General features: G+C 40.6%; 2 protein-coding genes across 3 annotated transcripts in view; one reads left to right on the forward strand and one right to left on the reverse strand.

Annotated features, from left to right (window-relative positions):
• The window catches only part of LOC130414242 (chromatin remodeling regulator CECR2), a 26,934-nt gene continuing 9,717 nt past the window's right edge, over positions 1–17,217 (forward strand). Inside the window, exons 1-7 of one of the 2 annotated variants that reach the window (XM_056740053.1) lie at positions 1–312; positions 14,550–14,644; positions 15,664–15,847; positions 16,296–16,423; positions 16,504–16,581; positions 16,731–16,831; positions 16,986–17,146. In XM_056740053.1, coding sequence (XP_056596031.1) covers positions 193–312; positions 14,550–14,644; positions 15,664–15,847; positions 16,296–16,423; positions 16,504–16,581; positions 16,731–16,831; positions 16,986–17,146 — 867 coding nt within the window. In that variant the 5' untranslated portion in view covers positions 1–192. The remainder of the gene's footprint in view (positions 313–14,549; positions 14,645–15,663; positions 15,848–16,295; positions 16,424–16,503; positions 16,582–16,730; positions 16,832–16,985; positions 17,147–17,217) is intronic. The other variant, XM_056740052.1, reaches the window with a different exon arrangement.
• Positions 12,180–17,217, reverse strand: part of ribc2 (RIB43A domain with coiled-coils 2) — a 22,988-nt gene continuing 17,950 nt past the window's right edge. Inside the window, exon 7 of the mRNA XM_056740056.1 lies at positions 12,180–12,694. Coding sequence (XP_056596034.1) covers positions 12,607–12,694 — 88 coding nt within the window. The 3' untranslated portion in view covers positions 12,180–12,606. The remainder of the gene's footprint in view (positions 12,695–17,217) is intronic.

The raw sequence follows: 17,217 nt of genomic DNA on the forward strand, positions 1-17,217 counted from the left end.
AGCCCATCTGTTCTCCTCCTGTGAAATGCGGACTGAAACAGATTGTGAGACTCTACGGGTCGCAATGGCTACTACACCGCAAGGAAAACAAGTTTTGGTGTTCAGTTAAACGAGTTTTTTATGAGGAGCAAACTTGACGGATTCGTCTGAACCATACTTTCTGATGTGAGACACTCGTTGGACGACGTAAAAATGTCACAGGGATGTATAACTACTGTGGAGGAGATCCAGTCTTGGTGGGAAGTCCCCGCCATTGCGCACTTCTGCTCGCTCTTCAGGACGGCTTTTAATTTACCAGACTTTGAAATAGAGGTAAATTATCTTGAACGTATAAACTTGCGCATCTGTTTCATTTTCGTCGGGTTTATTAGCACGCGCCCCTTCTCGGTCGTTGTAGCGACAACAACAAACTCAAGTTGGCCATGTTCTCCAGTCAGCCGTCCGTGTTCGCCAGATAGTCGCTCACTACAGTCATTCACACAATTACTGACTAAATTGGACTTCAACCTGTGCCACTCAATCCCTGATAATGGTAGTATTAGTGAAAAGTTAGTTATTTCGCTTTGTAGGATAACAGGACTAAACTGATCGCCGTGACACGGCAAACCGCCTGACCAAACGTCTAGCGTTACTCAAAGGTCTCGTGCGTTTGTGTTGTTTCTCTCTGATCTCTACTTCAAAGTCTTATTTTATGTATAAAAACGTATTTATTAAGTGGTTGGCATTGTTTTTATTTTGTTTACAGAACAACCTGATTGAGTCTGTTACGCTGTTGACTCGTATCAACTCAGCTGGCAACTTTGTTTTGTTTTGAGTTCTTTAACGTTACATCTTTCATATAAAGAAACGTTGTAACACTGCGGTTCAAATATGCTGTTTTATAAGGGCGTTCAACTTCTCAAATTGTGTAATTTTACATGATCTGATTCTCGTTTTATGTCATGATCTCGTGCTTTCGCTTTTAGATTTAACACGGCGACTAGTGGCGTCGAATAAGATTATAAACCAGCCCGTGACTTGATAAACTTGATCGTCTAGGTGTTTCTCCCCATTGTTACGATAACGATAAGCCAAGTTCGCGATTCTGGAGTTACAAGTTTATTGGTGGATCACAGGCTGGCTTCGAGTTGCTCATTGTTCCGTAACTCACTGTTTGCCTTGTTTGTGTTGTTGACTCACGCTCTTTTTTCAACGGTGCTATCTTTAATTTATCAGAAATGATCTAATTTTGACATCGTCCTCTTTCAGATCCACCGATAAGCATGTGTACCAAGATCACATTACGTAATGTGGCTAGGTATCTTTGTTTTAATGGTTGCATATATTTTAAACGATGAGTAAATCATTTGAATCGGCATTTTTTGTATGAGTTTGTAAGGGGCTCCGTACCGAGCATAGTTTTTTTTAAAGGCGTGAGAAATAGTCAGCGAAAGTTATCTTGGTACATCTCGACCCCCATATTATGTGTGAAACGTGCGCTGCTGCGCTTTGTTGTTGCATGAACGGTTCGAGGTGATGATCGTCGCGTTTGAACTCGCAGAGAATTTATACCTCGCGTAATCGCCAACGAAAATTCGGCACATTCGTCAGAAGAGCTCATTGGTATTGCACGTTAGCGATAATAATCGTTATGTGATTTATTTCACTTTAATTCCACTACAAACCTTCAACGTGCGCAGTTTAGTAATCTCATTTAGTGCGCAATCGAAAATTACAGAAAGCATGTGTCAATGCAGTGTTAAGAGATTTACATTCAGATGCTGTTTCAGGCACAAGTCAGTGACCGTTTCCCGATTCATCCTCGCATCCTAATTGCATTCAGTCTAGGTGTCCAAGGTCATTCAACACAAAGCACCTCATTCCCACTTTACTACCCTGGTAACTTCGCAGACAGGCATGAATGGGACGTAAACCACCACTGTGAATAATCCAATCGGTTGCTTTAATCTTGTGATTGAGACGTTTTTCAAGTCATAACTCCAGGCTGTTGTCATAATCCTTGCAGAATCTTCTTCATACTAATGCTTCTTAGTGGTTAAATGTTCGGTGGACATATTAAAAGTTCAATCTCTTTTCTGTTTAGTGTATAAAATAATTCACAGGAAGTTGAGGGAACGTTTTGTTAACAATATAGTTTGTATACAAGTTTTAATAGGTTTAGCTCTATATTTTGCTGTCAACGTTGCTTGTTGGCATGTTCATTGTCAAAACACATGTGATGTGTGATCTCTAACATTGTTATTTTGTCAAATCATAGGAAAGGGGATTTTAGGGATTGTTAACAACTAGTGACTTTATTTTGCACCTTATGAATAAAGAAGACTGTTTAGATCTCGGCCTGTAATCCTTATTTGGAGATATGGCGAGCTCATTTCGAGAAGTGAGCTTCTTGCTCTTGGATAGAACTGAGAGACAAGAGTGTTTGCCAGAGTTTATAAATTTAGTCAGATTTGATTATTATTTCTTTTATCTAATGAACATAAAAATAAACACAAACTGATGCTAAGGTCATCCACGCGGATTGGCCAGCCACTCATGAACAGAGAAACCTAATTGTGGTAATGCTCAGAATTCTTGTAATTTACCGGTTTGTTTTTAGCTCTTACGAGGCACTCATCCAAAGCCGTGCCCAAAAAAGCAGGTGGATAGTCCAGTAAATAGAACCCAAATCCGGTGGTAAGAGGATACAGTTCTTCTGCCTGTGAGAAAGCCTACCCTCTAAGGATGACCATATGTTTGTTTGGCTAACTTTTGGAGTTCTGGGTTGAATTCTGTCACTGAGATGTCATTCATTCTCACCTGTTGAGGATATGATTTGGTAGTTTGAATATTTGAGTAACTCTGATATCCCCTGAACTAAATATGTATTAAACTTGTTCTGTATGTGAAAGTCAAATACATTTTGGCCATGTTTGTCACACCATAAGCTTTGTGCAACACAGTGGATATTACAAACGCAAAGGTGTTGGTCAGCTTCTTTTTCTTCTGAGAATCTGTTCTGGGGATTGACAATAGAGATTCGTCTTGGCAAGCTGACAAAACGGCTCCTTGGACATTGTTCATTGGTTACACTTCACAGTCACACTCTGTATCCCTGCCCTAGATGAGAGAAGTGCACTACAGGAAGAGGCCACACTCGCCTGGGCTCTCTCCATGCTCTTTGTCTGTGTAAAGCATGCTTGATTTCCTATCAGTGTGGCTGTGAAACGAGCCCTGAAATCCCACAGCCTTCAGGAACTGAGAGAGCCAGAGTCTTTCAGGAGCCGAGCCCCTCCGCCCTTCATACTTGCGCACAGCCAGAGGGCTAGGCCTGCCGGCTGCGCACAGAGAATGAGCGTTGGTGTTTTGTTGCTTGTCTGATTTAATATGTCTTCATTATCTGTTTGATGATGTCTAGAAAGTGGGTGGAGAATTGATATGTGGGGATTCAGTCTAAGCAGAAGATGGGAGTAGGACTTAATTTAGTTTCTGAATTGATTACAGTTGGTGGGCAATGTCAGCAATGTGGGCAAATGGAGAAAGACAACCTCATTACTGATTAATCTTGAGGACATGTTTTTTTAGGACTGACCAGCACAAGCACTTTTTAATTGTGTTGAAATGGATCCTCGTTGGGTTCTAATTATCCATTTTAATGCGGACTTGTAACTTTTGCCTCTTTATCGCCATCTCTGTTTGAGACATAAAATTTGCTAGTTGGACAAGATGGTGCCAGTGAACTTTTGGGACGCCAGGGTCGGCAAACTAATTTCTGGTCGTATAACACTGTATGGGAAAAGGAGGATTTTTTTCTGGCAATTATGGTTGTTTTTTAGATGAAAAGGAAAAAGTAATAAATCAGAGATATGACAGATCCTCTTTACATTGCTGAGCACTTTGTTGAGCCAAAAAAACTCAATAGTGTAATATGACTGGAAGTTAGTCTGCTGATCCTGGTGTCGTAAAAGCTCACCCGCGTTATCTCGTGCATCTAGGCCATTGCGGGCTACTTCACATACCTACCTTAACATTCTTTGAAGTCAACTGACTTATGTTAAGAAACATAAATTCTGTGAGCGACATGAGATCCTTTGACCTGTTTGGTAGAGGTTTAGCGGTCTTGTAAACAATTATTTTAGTTATTCTGCATGCTTTGGAGCCAATTTTTTTATAGATTTAAATGTTTACAAAGTCTTTAAATTATGCAACCTCTCTGCACCTATCCTTGTATTTCACTTCAGCAACCAAACACCTTTCACATGTTAGCCTCTCAATTCTTTTGCTGTTTTTGAGGATTTGATTTTGATTGAGTGTGTGTGTGTGTGAAGATGTCCCACCACCCATACCATATCAGTGAGCTTCCGCTTCTTATGTTGTAATTGGTCAGTGCCCCTCTCAGTGCACATGTATTCTAGGGCTGCAACTAACGATTATTTTAATAATCGATTAATCTATAAATTATTTTTTCGATGAATCGGATAAAAACAAAACCAAGAAAAGCATTCATTTCCAACCCTTTAGTCAAAAACAGAACTTAAATCTTTAGAAACTGCACAAACATGTTGCTCCTTGAACATCCCTGAGCTGTTATAATAATAATAATAAAATAAAAATGGACTAACACAAAAAACATACACATGTATGTTTTACATCTGCCAAATATATAGACTTTTTTTAAAAGAAAGTGCCACCTGAGCTGCCAGAACAATAAATAATTTATAAAAAATAAAGAACAATACAAATCAGAAAATTTAACAGGATTTGTTTGAATGTCATAACTTGTTCTCTACACTAAACTGCAGACAGACACTCGCAAATGCACACACTCGCAGACGCACACACTCACAATCTCTCACAATCTCTCACACTGACACACTGACTCACACACACACACACACACACACACACACACACACACTCTCTCTCAAATTCACTTGAAGCTTATTTATTAAATTATTACCATCATTGTAGGAAGTGCAAGATTCGTTTATACACCACATTTTAAAAAAAGCTTAAGATGACAGAGTGCTATACAAGAACTTTAAAATTAAATTAAAAAGTACAACACACACAAATATATTTGTCAATAATAACCTATACGGGACAAAGCACAGAATATATACTGCAAAAATTGCTTTTCTAACTTAGTAGTTTTGTCCTGTTGTCAGTTCAAATATCAAAAAAAACTTAAATCAAGATACATTTACTAGACACATGAAATAGCATAAGAAATTATGTCTTGTTTTCTGAAAAAAAACACCTCAAAATTAAGTGATTGTTTGCTTAAAACAAGCAAAATTATCTGCCAATGGGGTAGGAAAAATAATCTTAATGAGATATAATTTCAAACAGAAGTTTTAAGCATCAATTAATTTTCTCATGCCATTTTTCTTGTCTAGTTATCTTGAATTTTTTTGTAGATACTTGGACTGGAAACGAGAAATAAATTACTAAATAAGAAAAGCTTTTTTTGCAGTGTAGCTATACATGACGACAGATTGATAAATGAATGGTTCAAAAAAGGCTAGTGAATAAAAACGTGTCTTTATTCTTGCAATGCAAAGTGCAAAGTAACTACACCACCCCTGCTTTAATACTGTTATTAACCAGCTAATGCTAACTTGTCATGCTTGTCAAGCTGGATAACGAGTAAACATCCGCACCAGGGACATTACGTTCTTCACTTCGAAACGGAACAAAAGTAGGATTCTGTAATGACTTAACCTGCTGTTGAACTCCCTTCCTCCTCATCAAAGACTCCAACAAGTTTGCGTTTCAGGTGCTGGATCATTGCCGTGCTGCTCCCGTGCCATGTCGCTTTTGCATATTTTGCAGTTAACACACTTTTTCTGTTTATTTAGTGTGAAATGCTCCCGCACATTGGATGACTTGCGTCGCGCGGATTTCTCTGCCTCCGCCATGTATCTTTCCTCCGCTAGTTTTTTTTAATTTTTTGCTCCGCCCTGTCTATTACGCGCCAAACTCTGCTAGCATCAGTGCGCGAGAGAGACCAAGTGTGTTCACTCCGCTCCGCGCTCAAATAAAGTTTTATTTTTATAATCAAACGTCTCTGTGTCGCGCGACACAACGAATCGATTATGAAATTCGTTGCCAACACTTTTAGTAATCGATTTTTATCGATTAAATCGATTCGTTGTTGCAGCCCTAATGTATTCATAAACTTCTGCTTTTAGCAATAAACGGTAACAATGGTGTCAACTTCACTTCATCAGTTAAAAACATGCAGATCGATCGAAGTGTAACGGAAGTGTTAGTTTTGACTTTTTATATGGGACCTGAGTGATAATAAAACAAGAAGACTGACCACGAGATATTTGCAAGCAGGCCTTCAAAGGACGTTTCATAAAAGTGTTTTAGAGGTGTGCGCTAAAACAAACAATATCAGTGTATTACACAGTCATGGAAGCTGTTATTTGACCGTTGGTCATCTTAGAATGTGTGTAGCAGAATTCTTATAAGCAGTTGTAGGACTCTGATGAAAGTATATAATTGCGCAGCTCAGTCAAATGTTTAGAATATCTGATAACTGAACACTGCTCCAGCGGCTCTTCCTCTTCTCTAAGGAAGGCCTCGCCCATTGTTTGGCGTATTCCTTTGGGCGGAGGGTGTTAAAAGCACTTGCAATTAGGGTTGGAAATCGAAATTCGCTTCCAATTCTGGAATCGGATCCATGAGAAAGGAATCGGATCCTTAAAAAAAAAAGTTTCCACTTAACGATTCTGAACAGAACGTCACACATTTTTCATGTCATCTGTCAAGACCTGAGTCACCTGACCTGACGTCAGTTCACACGATGGATCGTGGAAGGTGCCTTTAAGTGTGGCTGCATTTTGCGAAATCACAAAAAGACAAAGCAACGTCTAATTATTGCTACAAACTGTTATGTTACAAGACAGGTGTCACCAGCAATATGGAAAAGCATCTGCAGTTGGTTCATCATATCAAATTACAAGAATGCACCTTGTTTGATGCCTGGCCCATCCCGAGTGCCCACACTGATGTCTCCGAGTGCTCTTCCATAGCTGATGACACTAGTGCAGGGATAACGCCGGAGCCATGCGCACTTTAATGTTGCAGATTGTTTTTGCGGAATAAGATCAAAAATGCAATCGTTTGGAATCTGAATCGATACATTTGAAACAATGCCCAACCCTACTCGGAATAGTGACATCATGTACCTGGGAAGTAGAAGGCTGTAGTCTGATTTACTCTGTTCTCTGTAATCCTTGAAAAGCGAATTCTGTTTAAGACAATATCTCGCTTGACACTGAACTTTGAGGTTTATCATTTTGAAGGTATTGTTTATGCTCTAACAGCAACATTACACACTAACTAAAGGTTGAAATATGCAATCATGGGGAATAGGACCTTTAATGGCACTCTGTGCCTTAACAAGTTTATAATTCAGTCTTCTGATGCACCCCTAATTAACACTTATCTCTATCAGAGATTGCACAGCTCATTGTCATATGCCTCATTAAACTGTCAGGCATTGATGTCCTAACGTAGCATGTTCACATGTTCCCTGACAGATGTTGGTCTTATTCTTACACACCAATGTCATTTTATCAGCTCCTCCTTCCTCGTCTCACCTTGCTCCCAAGTACAAGTGCTGTCTTTCTCCATCCTCCACCCATTCTGGGCCTGTGCGTTTTGCCAGTATTGAATAGAACATTCATGTTTTCCATCATTGGCCCTGGCATGAGCATGACTAAATCACAGATGGTGGGTCTTTCATTGAGCCTCCCCCCAGAGAGGGGAGATGGTTGTAGCTGGGTGCTTCAGCTCGTCTGGGGCTCCTTTTCTTCTGGGCCTTACACCATATGATTGTAAATGGAGATTTAATCTCAATGGGGCCTGGTAGAGCCAGAGATGAGGATGGCCTCTTGTTTTGAACAGCAGATGGATTAAGATGAGGAAAACGGATTTGTGTCCAGGGATCTGTAGCGCTTTCTCGTTTTGCTTAGACACCGGGTGTCGATTGTGAAGTATAGCTAAGTGTGTGTGTGTATGCACATTCATGTGCGTATCCATGTAGCCTGTGTTGAATCGGAGCCTTTGATGTGAGAGGGGCTAACCCTTGGTAGAGCTCCTGCCGTTTTGAGGAGGAGGAAGTGAGCTTTTTGCTGAGGGATTTGTACCATCAATAACTAAAGGGTCAGCAGGCCTCGTTTCAGACCCCAGATGCTGTTCCTTGAAAGTAATCACTGTCTCCCACCTGCATCCTAATGATATTTATCTTATAACCCATGTCAGTTCCACCGGAAGAGAAACGATCTTTAGTCATTTACAGTTGTAAAATATTGGAATTATTTATACTAATTCTCTCCATTGGATGTTAAACTTTGGCACGTTACTTGTCACCATGTTTGTAATACAAACATGGATGGTAATGGTTTGCGTCTTACTGAGAAAAAGAGTGCTGTTGATAATCGGGCATTAACTGTGACCCCTTATTCCCAAGCAACTGCATAACAACCCAGTAAAACCACTCCCAGCCATCAAAGTTTTGTAAGACCACACACAAGTGACTCCCTCATGCTTAATACTTTAAAACTTCTCTAGCCTTTCTAAACCACCACAACATTGTGATAACTAACTCCCCTCCCCCAAGTCTGATTGACAGGTGAGGGCAGAAGTAAATGTATCCGATGGTTCCACACGGGGAGGGGGGTGTTTGTGGGGCTTGTACTCTGTGGTGTTTGTTTCAGCCGGCTCCATTGTTGCAGCGCCCCATGGTTCCCAATGGCTGTCTCCAGTTTGGGGCTGCCTCACCACACATGGTGCTCTGAAGAGAGTTGCTTATGTGTGGGATGAAATTGAAGCTGGATGACAGACCTCAAGTGTGATCTTAGTTTGTCTGGTTTGTGTAGACCCTCTTAGGCTGTGACTGTCAGTTTTTTTTTTTTTTTGCTGGTGACAGCGTGATGCAAGAACCTGTTAGGAGCTCGTAAGAGCATGATGGGATTCTGCTGTTTCGTGTGTCATTAGGGATTGCAACTCTCTCCCCACAGACAGCTGAGTAGGTGGGGGTGGCAGTGATGGGGGAGTCACCAGTGGAGTTTGATGTTTGGTGTGGGGGGTGATGTGCGCAGTCTGCGCAAAAGACACGAGGGAGCGTCAGTCTGGAGCAGAGATGGCAACGAGAGGCTGCATACGTGTTAGATCAAGTGTATTTTGTAAGGGAGGGGTGTTGAAGTGCTTTGAGAGGCTAGTCGAACAGTTTGTAACAATGGCCCATCCAGACCCACTCATCTGCTCTTGGGAACTGTTGTTTGGAGAGAAGCCATGGTTGTCTTGTCTGTTACGCTTATGGTAATGTTTCCTAGTTCATTTTCATATGTTTGCATCACAGCACACTCTGTTTGGTAAGGATTCTGTTTCTAAAAATAGTGAATGTCAGTTTACTCTGATGTTTTCTTTCCCCTATTCCCTGGAGTCTAATATAGGACTAGGTCTGTTGCCCATATTTGCCATAACCCAATGTGGTTTAACCTTGTTTATATTCTCTACATATAAAAAAGTATTTGTTACTTTGTACTTTCCAGGTGCATAAATTAACTTGTATATTGAGCATTACAAGGTTATAGCATTTGACACAGTTCATGTAGCAAACTGGCTAACACAACAGTGTCCTTTTCAGTTAATAGGGTATGAAAAATGGGAATTTAATTGTGATATTTGTTAGGTATTTTATATGATATATTGTTATACAGGAACACTTGCCATTACATCTGGGCTCAGTTGAACTTTGTTTCCCTGGCAAACCTGATCTGTGTTAATAGTCCATACAAATGCACATTGTCATACCCGGTGGTATTGGCCAACATCCTGTTCAAGATGTTGCAAAAAGATCACCAAGTGAAGGACATGCAAGACACTATGCTCTCCAAAGGTTTTTGTGGAGGCCATTGTGAAGAGACTCAGTTTCCTGGAGTTAATGATCCCAAATCAAAAGCCTGTGTGGTGATCCCAAACCCAGGATGTGTTTAGCCATGCATCCATGACCACCTGTTGCACCTGGCACTGACATTGTGATCGGTGGCCTAGCTATGTGCAGTCTAAGCATTCCCTGCTCTTGACCCTTTCTAAAAATTAACCAGTGACCATGATAAAACGTAAAAGTAATGATTCTCCATTTTAACACACTGTACTTCTGTGGAATGTTTTTGTTAATACATTTTAAAAGTGATTACTTTTGTAAAAAGTAAAGGTCATGTGTGGAGGGATTGTGAGAAGACATTGGACAGATAAAGGGTACAATGTAGTTACTCTTTGGTTCAAATTGTTCATGGTTTGTTTTCTTTCACGTTTTTTGGGGGCCGGTACTTGGTTTGTTAAGAGAAAACTTTTAAGAACTTGCTGTTATTAAGCACTTTTGTCAAAATGTTGATCTAAATAGCAATGATGCAGGTATTTTATCGGAATAAACAAGTTTATTTTTAAATTTAATGTTACATTTAGAAACTTTATAATACTATTTGAGCAACGTTGATCACTGGATCACTTTTATGTTTTATGCCATAAGTCTAATGTTCCTTTGGTTAACTTTATTCTTGGTGTAAAGAAATCTTGTTCATTTGATCCTTCGTTTTGCATATCTTGCTCTCTCGATGCATCATTAAACTTGAGATTAATGGTGCAAATGCTTACCGACCAGGGGTGGCTGTTGAAGAGTTTCACTTCAGAATTAGTTCTCTGTTATGGGGGTGGAGAGTGTTGCATCAAGATATACATGTCCAAGAGTTTTCGAAGGAAGATGGATGAGCATTCATGGGGCAAGATATCCTCACCCAGCCCTTTGTCTTTCTGTTGCTTCCTTAAAGGCCCAGTTTTTCGAAGCTTTGATTGTGTTTTTTGGGTGTTTAACATTGGATGTTAATGTTTCTAGTTTCAAAAACCCCATAATATTTCAAGTCTATCCTCCACCACTGTCTCTCTTCTCACGAAACGACTACCGGTTTCTTCAAATTCCCGCTTTCCGAAACACTCTGATTGGTAAAGCTGACCAGGCCTGTCGTAATTGGTTCCCCGCTTAGTTTGTGTGAAGATGTCTCACCCATACCATATTAGTGAGTTCCGCTCCTCAAGCTGTTGTAATTGGTCGGTGCCCCTCTCAGTGCACGTGAATTCATAAACTTTGGCTTTTAGCAATAAACAGTAACAAGGGTGTCAACTTCACTTCAATTACCAGCTGTAGGACTGTGATGAAAGGAAAGTAGTTAAGCGTGTAGCTCAGTTAAATGAGAACCGAAAACTACTCCAGCTGCTCTTTCTCTTCTCTGAGGAAGGCTTCGCCCATTTTTTGGCGTATTCCTTTGGGCGGAGGTTATTAAAAGCACTCGGAATCGTGACATCATGTACCCGGGAAGTAGAGGGGTGTAGTACGATCCAGCTGTATTCTGTAGTTCTTGAAAAGCGAATTCTGTTAAAGACAATATCTTGCTTGGCACTGAACTTTGAGCTTTATCATTTTGCAGGTATTAATTATGCTCTAATAGCAACATTTCACACTACAAAGGTTGAAAATGGGATCGCACGGGAACGTTCTCTTTAAGCAAGAGCTGTAAATTGCTCCTCTGCCATATGTGGAGAGATTATGCTGTGCATCAGGGACTGATATTGGGGCCGACTCTGTGTTGTCATGGCAGAATCAGGAAAGATATAGTAAAAAAACAGGGCTTAGTCAGTCACTGAAACAATAAACAGTTGAACTAATTGAGCTTAAGATAAATCTTATCAGTTTGTCTACTTTCTAAACTTGTCAATAAGGGTTGTTGGGTTACCTGATGGATTGATCTTGAGGTCAAGCACTGGAAAGTCAATTTACTGAGCATAGATGTTAGCCTTAAGAGTAAAAATGCACCGTGATCTTCTCTATAACAACATGGCAACATTAGAATTAAATCATACAACCTTTGTCATAAAATAAAGTATCTATATTTGTTATTCTGTTCTAACTCTAGATTATCTGCCCACCTGTAAAACACACTTTTAAATTCTACTGTTGTACACCTGCAATACCTGTTTTGCTAGTTGGTTAAGTAAAGTAGCTGTTCAAAGCCAAGTGCAACTACATGACTACATCGTTGTCCTTGATGTTTACTTGGTGACTAGTCTGTGATAAGAGCAGTGTTGTAGAGTCTGCTTTGGTAATGAGACTAGATGCAGTTGTTCTGATGTTCGATATCTAGACGTTTTGTCAGATGTGCACAAAGTCTTGACCAAAAACCAGCAACCATGAGAAAGCGGAAAAGAGCAGTGCATTAAATTTTATACACCTTCTAGATTCTGAGTTTGCGCAAGACTTTGTTCAAATGAGTTTTATGATTCTCACTTAATTCAGGGAAAATGGTAATTCACACACCTAGTCTTATTTAGTATCCATGGCAGAGTGTCATAAAAAGTAATGCTCCTGTATTAAGCACATGGCAACAGGCTTGAGTCGTAGTGTATGTTTGGCTTCATAAGACTTTGGCTGCGTGGAGCAAAGAACGTACAAAACATTAATTCCCCCTTTCTGCCATCGGAGTCGGTGAATGGCACTTCAAAAGCAAAGTGGGGTTGTGTTAATCCCCCACAGCCGGCCTCAGGTTTGAAGTGTGATCAAAGTCTAGGCTGCACTGATAGATGAGCCCACTCTGGTCCACTAACTGTCAAGGGACCAGGAAGTTTTGTCAGTGTAATGCCGGATCTAAGGGACACATAGAAGGGCAGAGTTGCAATCATAAACTAGGAGTGCATAAATTGTGAGATGGGTACAGATATATGACATTTACTGCAACCACATTTATTCACAGGATAACCCTTTTGTTATAGTGGATCTATTTTACAACCTGATCAGTCCTAACTCTAGACATCCTGCCCATATCAAATGTGTCCTTCAAGAAGGTGTTTCAGTAATTCTTTAGACTTCATTGAGTGCGTGGAAGAGACAATCAATAGCTTCTAAATTGCTAATTACAACCAACCCTAAAAAGCAACGGATTCAGCAAGTTAAGCTTTCTATTGACTTTTTTTATCATTTAATAAGGAAGGCATGATTTTTTTCCTGCCTTAAGCACAAATGTGTCTCTCATCCTGTTTTGCAAAGTTTCAGTTTTTTTACTCCAGCTGACACTGGGCTCCTGGTTTCCGTGCCTCTCCTCAGCCAGGAGGTGTGTGAGTTGACCCTTTGTGACCCTGTTCTCGCCACCATTTCTCTAGAGAGAGGCGGCAATCTGCGGCTTGAGTGAATCTCACAATGAATGGATGAGCTGCTGCTGTCGCCCTTGAGTTAATTTTGTAGTGTCACTCTGTTATGGAGAGGAAAGGGAGGGGGTATTTTTTTGTACTGGAGTTGAAAAGTGTTCCTGTTGCCTGAGGGACTAAGCAGCTAGCCGAGACCTTGCAAAAGAAAGCAACCAAATCGCTAAGCTCCTTGTGATAGGCCGTCAAGGAAAGTGGACCGGTGATGAAGCACTGTGTATTTACATCTGCTCTACTAGCCTTCACTCTCTCTTCAAGTGACATTGGGCATTATGAGGAGAGAGCAGTGCATGCTGGGTCTGGTTGTGCTGGGTCATTGAAGGAAGAAGACATTTGCTAGCGGTGGCTTCGGGCTCAAGCTGTCGCTTAGCTTCTCTTTGCTCCTTTCAGTACACCGGAGTTTGCGGTCCCACTTACTGCCGCTTCATAAACCCTCAATAGCTGCTGTACAATGGGGATAGAAGGGGTTGAAGGTTAAACTTGAACCTCAGTTCAATCTTGGAGAATAAAGATGTACAGAAAACCTGAAGATGGATTGAATCTACATTCACAATACAGCAACGATATGTCCAACTGCAAAAAGTATGTATGTGTGCTTTGTAGCGGTGCAACTTCAGTTTAAAAGATGAAATGCAGAGCAACACTTCAATAAAGTGCACAACAAAGCATTTTCAGTGCACATGATCTTCTTATTTTAAATGTGACATGTGCAGTTTATGAGCTTCTGTGCTTGAGTACTGCAAATCTGGCATTTCCTCATGGCAACAATCTGTCTTTCTCCAATTTCTGTTGTGATGCCTAATGACAACATTAGAAGGTAGTCAAACACAGCCTGTTATTCCTCCCACTTTAGCTTCTGTATACTAGAGGGATTCAGAGATGAAAATTCCTTCATCATTTACTCGCCCTCATATCATTCCAAACCTGTATGACTTTCTGAAGAGTACAAAAGAGATTCTGAAGAATGTTGTTAACCAAACATTGGCCCCACCAATGTTCCACAGAAGGCATATACAGGTTTTGAATGACATGAGGGTATCTACTAAATGTTTCGTAACAGATGATTAGATTGTTCATTTCAAATGTAAAACTAACATGTAATTTATAAATCTATTCTACCATCACAAGAGTCCTGTTATGTGGTGTTAGACATATCTCACGAGTCAATGAGCAGTATTAAAAAAAGAAGTTATACCATTAATTTCTTTTGTGAGAACTTTAAGGTTATAAAAGCACCTGCTAGTAAAATTAAACACTGGTGTAATGCTAACCTCCCTCCCCTGCTGTTTACTGTTTGTTAGGAACTCGAGCAAGCACTACTGAATCAAGACCAAGACTTCCTCTCAGACCTCCTCTGCTCACTTCTGCGAGGATGTTATCAGCGCAGCGACATCACGTAAGCTTCCTTACTTAGATTCAGTGTTTCTTCATTTCAGGTTGTTTTGAAGATACAACAATAAAATGTACCACTCAACGCAGTATACCCAGTGTAATATGTTCTGGAACCTGTACAAGGTGCTGACCCAACCTACATGCTATGTCTTACTCCGATTTGAACTATTTAACTGCTCATGACTACTTACTAATAGTAGCACTTTAGTCACAAAGCCAGGTTACCTGCAGCAGTAGTAGGTCAAGGGGCCGTGGGCCCCCTTTCCAGTAAAGAGTATGAGATATTATGTGAGTCAGTGCTGTGATGAATGACCGGCCCCTAAAGGGAGCTCCCTTCCATCGAGGTGCCTCATCGGCAGCAAGGAGTTGGGTCGATGATTGGGTAGGCAGGAGCGATTCCATTCGCATACTGTGACGGACCGTTAAGGGACGCTGGGTTTTATTGGATTCGACAGCAACTGGCATCCAGAGGGAGGCCTACAGGGTACTGGCCTATCACAGAAGTGCCCTTTCATTCTACATGTGCTAAAGACCCAAGCAGAATGGGGGAGGGAGTGTTATGGATGAGGGAGAGAGAGAGGGAGAGAGAGAGGGAGAGAGAGAGAGAGAGAGAGAGAGAGAGAGAGAGAGTGAGAGAGGGAGAGAGAGAGAGAGAAAGATGGAGTGGCAGGGGGCCTGCAGCTGTGAGAGAGATCATTCTGCTTTCTCAAGATAAGCCTATTGTTTCTCATCTTTTTACTCGTTATCTTCTATCTTGTTGTCCCATGGCTCACTCTTGCCCTGCACTTTGGTTTCTGTGTTTTGTTGCAGGAACTTTGGTTAAACAAATATTAGTTGAGCGACCTAAAAACAGTGTTATTACAAAAAGAGACAGTACTTGCCAGCTTGAATTGAATCATATTAAACCGCACAGTATTGACTCGAAGTTTAAGGTTTTGTAGATCATTTTTACAGGGCTGTTGACCTATAAATTCTGGATCTAATAATGCATTGTTTTAAAACCTAAAGCATTTTGTCTTTCAGGATTCAGTCTTTTAGAAGTTACCTGGAAGACATTATCAATTACAGATGGGAACTGGAAGAAGGCAAGCCAAACCTACTGAAAGAGCATCCATTTGAGGAGCTTCCAACTCGCACACAGGTGGAGCTCCTGCACAGACTTTGTGATTATCGTCTTGATGCTGCTGATGTCTTCGATCGGCTCAAGGTAGTAAGTTTGTTTATCTTGAATATCCTTTCAAATTGATGAACAGAAAATAAAATTAGTACAGATTTAACATATTTGCAGGCATGTTAAATTTGCAAGCACACCATGGTAGAAGTGATCTGAAGTAGTTGCGTCTTAAAGGGGTCATATGGCGCGAACACGTGTTTTGTGTGTCATAAGTTGCCCATGCATGTTTTAGACACGTAAAATTCGACCAATCACTACGCACTGGTTAACTGCTTGCTTTTCAGAGCGATGAGCTTTGTTAAAAATCTGTTTGTTTCAGAGAGGTGGGGCAAATAGGAGATTCAAACATGCACGGCATGTGGAAAATACAGTGCTTTTTAACCTTCAATCGTGTATACACATTGCATTTCATCTAAAACAAAAGATAATATTCGTTTTAGGTGTGTAATATGACTCTTTTAATGTATTCCTTGGTTTACAGGGCCTGGATGCAGACAGTTTACGTGTTGAGCCGTTCGGCCAAGATGGGACGGGGGCCCTCTACTGGTACTTTTATGGTACACGGCTGTACAAAGAGGAGCCAACAGAAACAATGTCTTTTAAATACAGGTATGGACGGATAAACAACATAAGAAAATATCGTAACATTTACGTATATATGTCCTCAATCCTGTGTACCATTTTTACAGTGAGACTTATGACAAAGTGCCTGAGAAGAAAAGAAGAGGGAGGCCACCAAAGAAGAAGCTTGAGGATAATCTGCCAATGTAAATTAAATCTTTTAACATTTAGTCAAAATACATATGACCATGAGTACAAAATACAGACACTTCTGACAGATCTCACTCTTTTCAGTGGAACTCTTTAGGAAAGCAAAGGTTGATTTGGTTTGCTTAATTGATCTTGTTTGTTTCAGGGAGGAGGAGGAGGAGGATGAGGAAGATGAAGAAGAGGGGGAGAGGGAAGAGTCCGTGACGGCAGACGAGGAGAGCATTGAGGAGGTCAAACCTAAAATAGGTTGGTAAAACAAGCTGAATTTTGCCAAAGCTGAACTAGTTTTAGATTTAAAGATGTTGAGCATCACATACATTTGGCAACATTTTCAGTATTTGATAAGGATTTGATTGGTTGATATTGAGCTGTTTGTAAACTGTATGAAATGTGTTGTCAGAGCCAAACCGTGGAGCCTGGTCAATGGTTTGTGAAACAGAGGAGCAATGGGCTAGTCTGGCTGAGAGTATTAAAGACAAAACCTCACCTCAGGACCGTCACCTGCATCGCATCATAACTCAAAACTTCCTGCCCGAGATCAGCAACATGATCGAGCACAAGGTGAGTTTTATTAGATCTGTATATGATGCAATAATGAGTCAAGTTACACCTCAAACCACAACTTATAGATA

The sequence above is a fragment of the Triplophysa dalaica genome, chromosome 24 (assembly GCF_015846415.1).
Source record: "Triplophysa dalaica isolate WHDGS20190420 chromosome 24, ASM1584641v1, whole genome shotgun sequence".
Taxonomy (NCBI): Eukaryota; Metazoa; Chordata; class Actinopteri; order Cypriniformes; family Nemacheilidae; genus Triplophysa; species Triplophysa dalaica.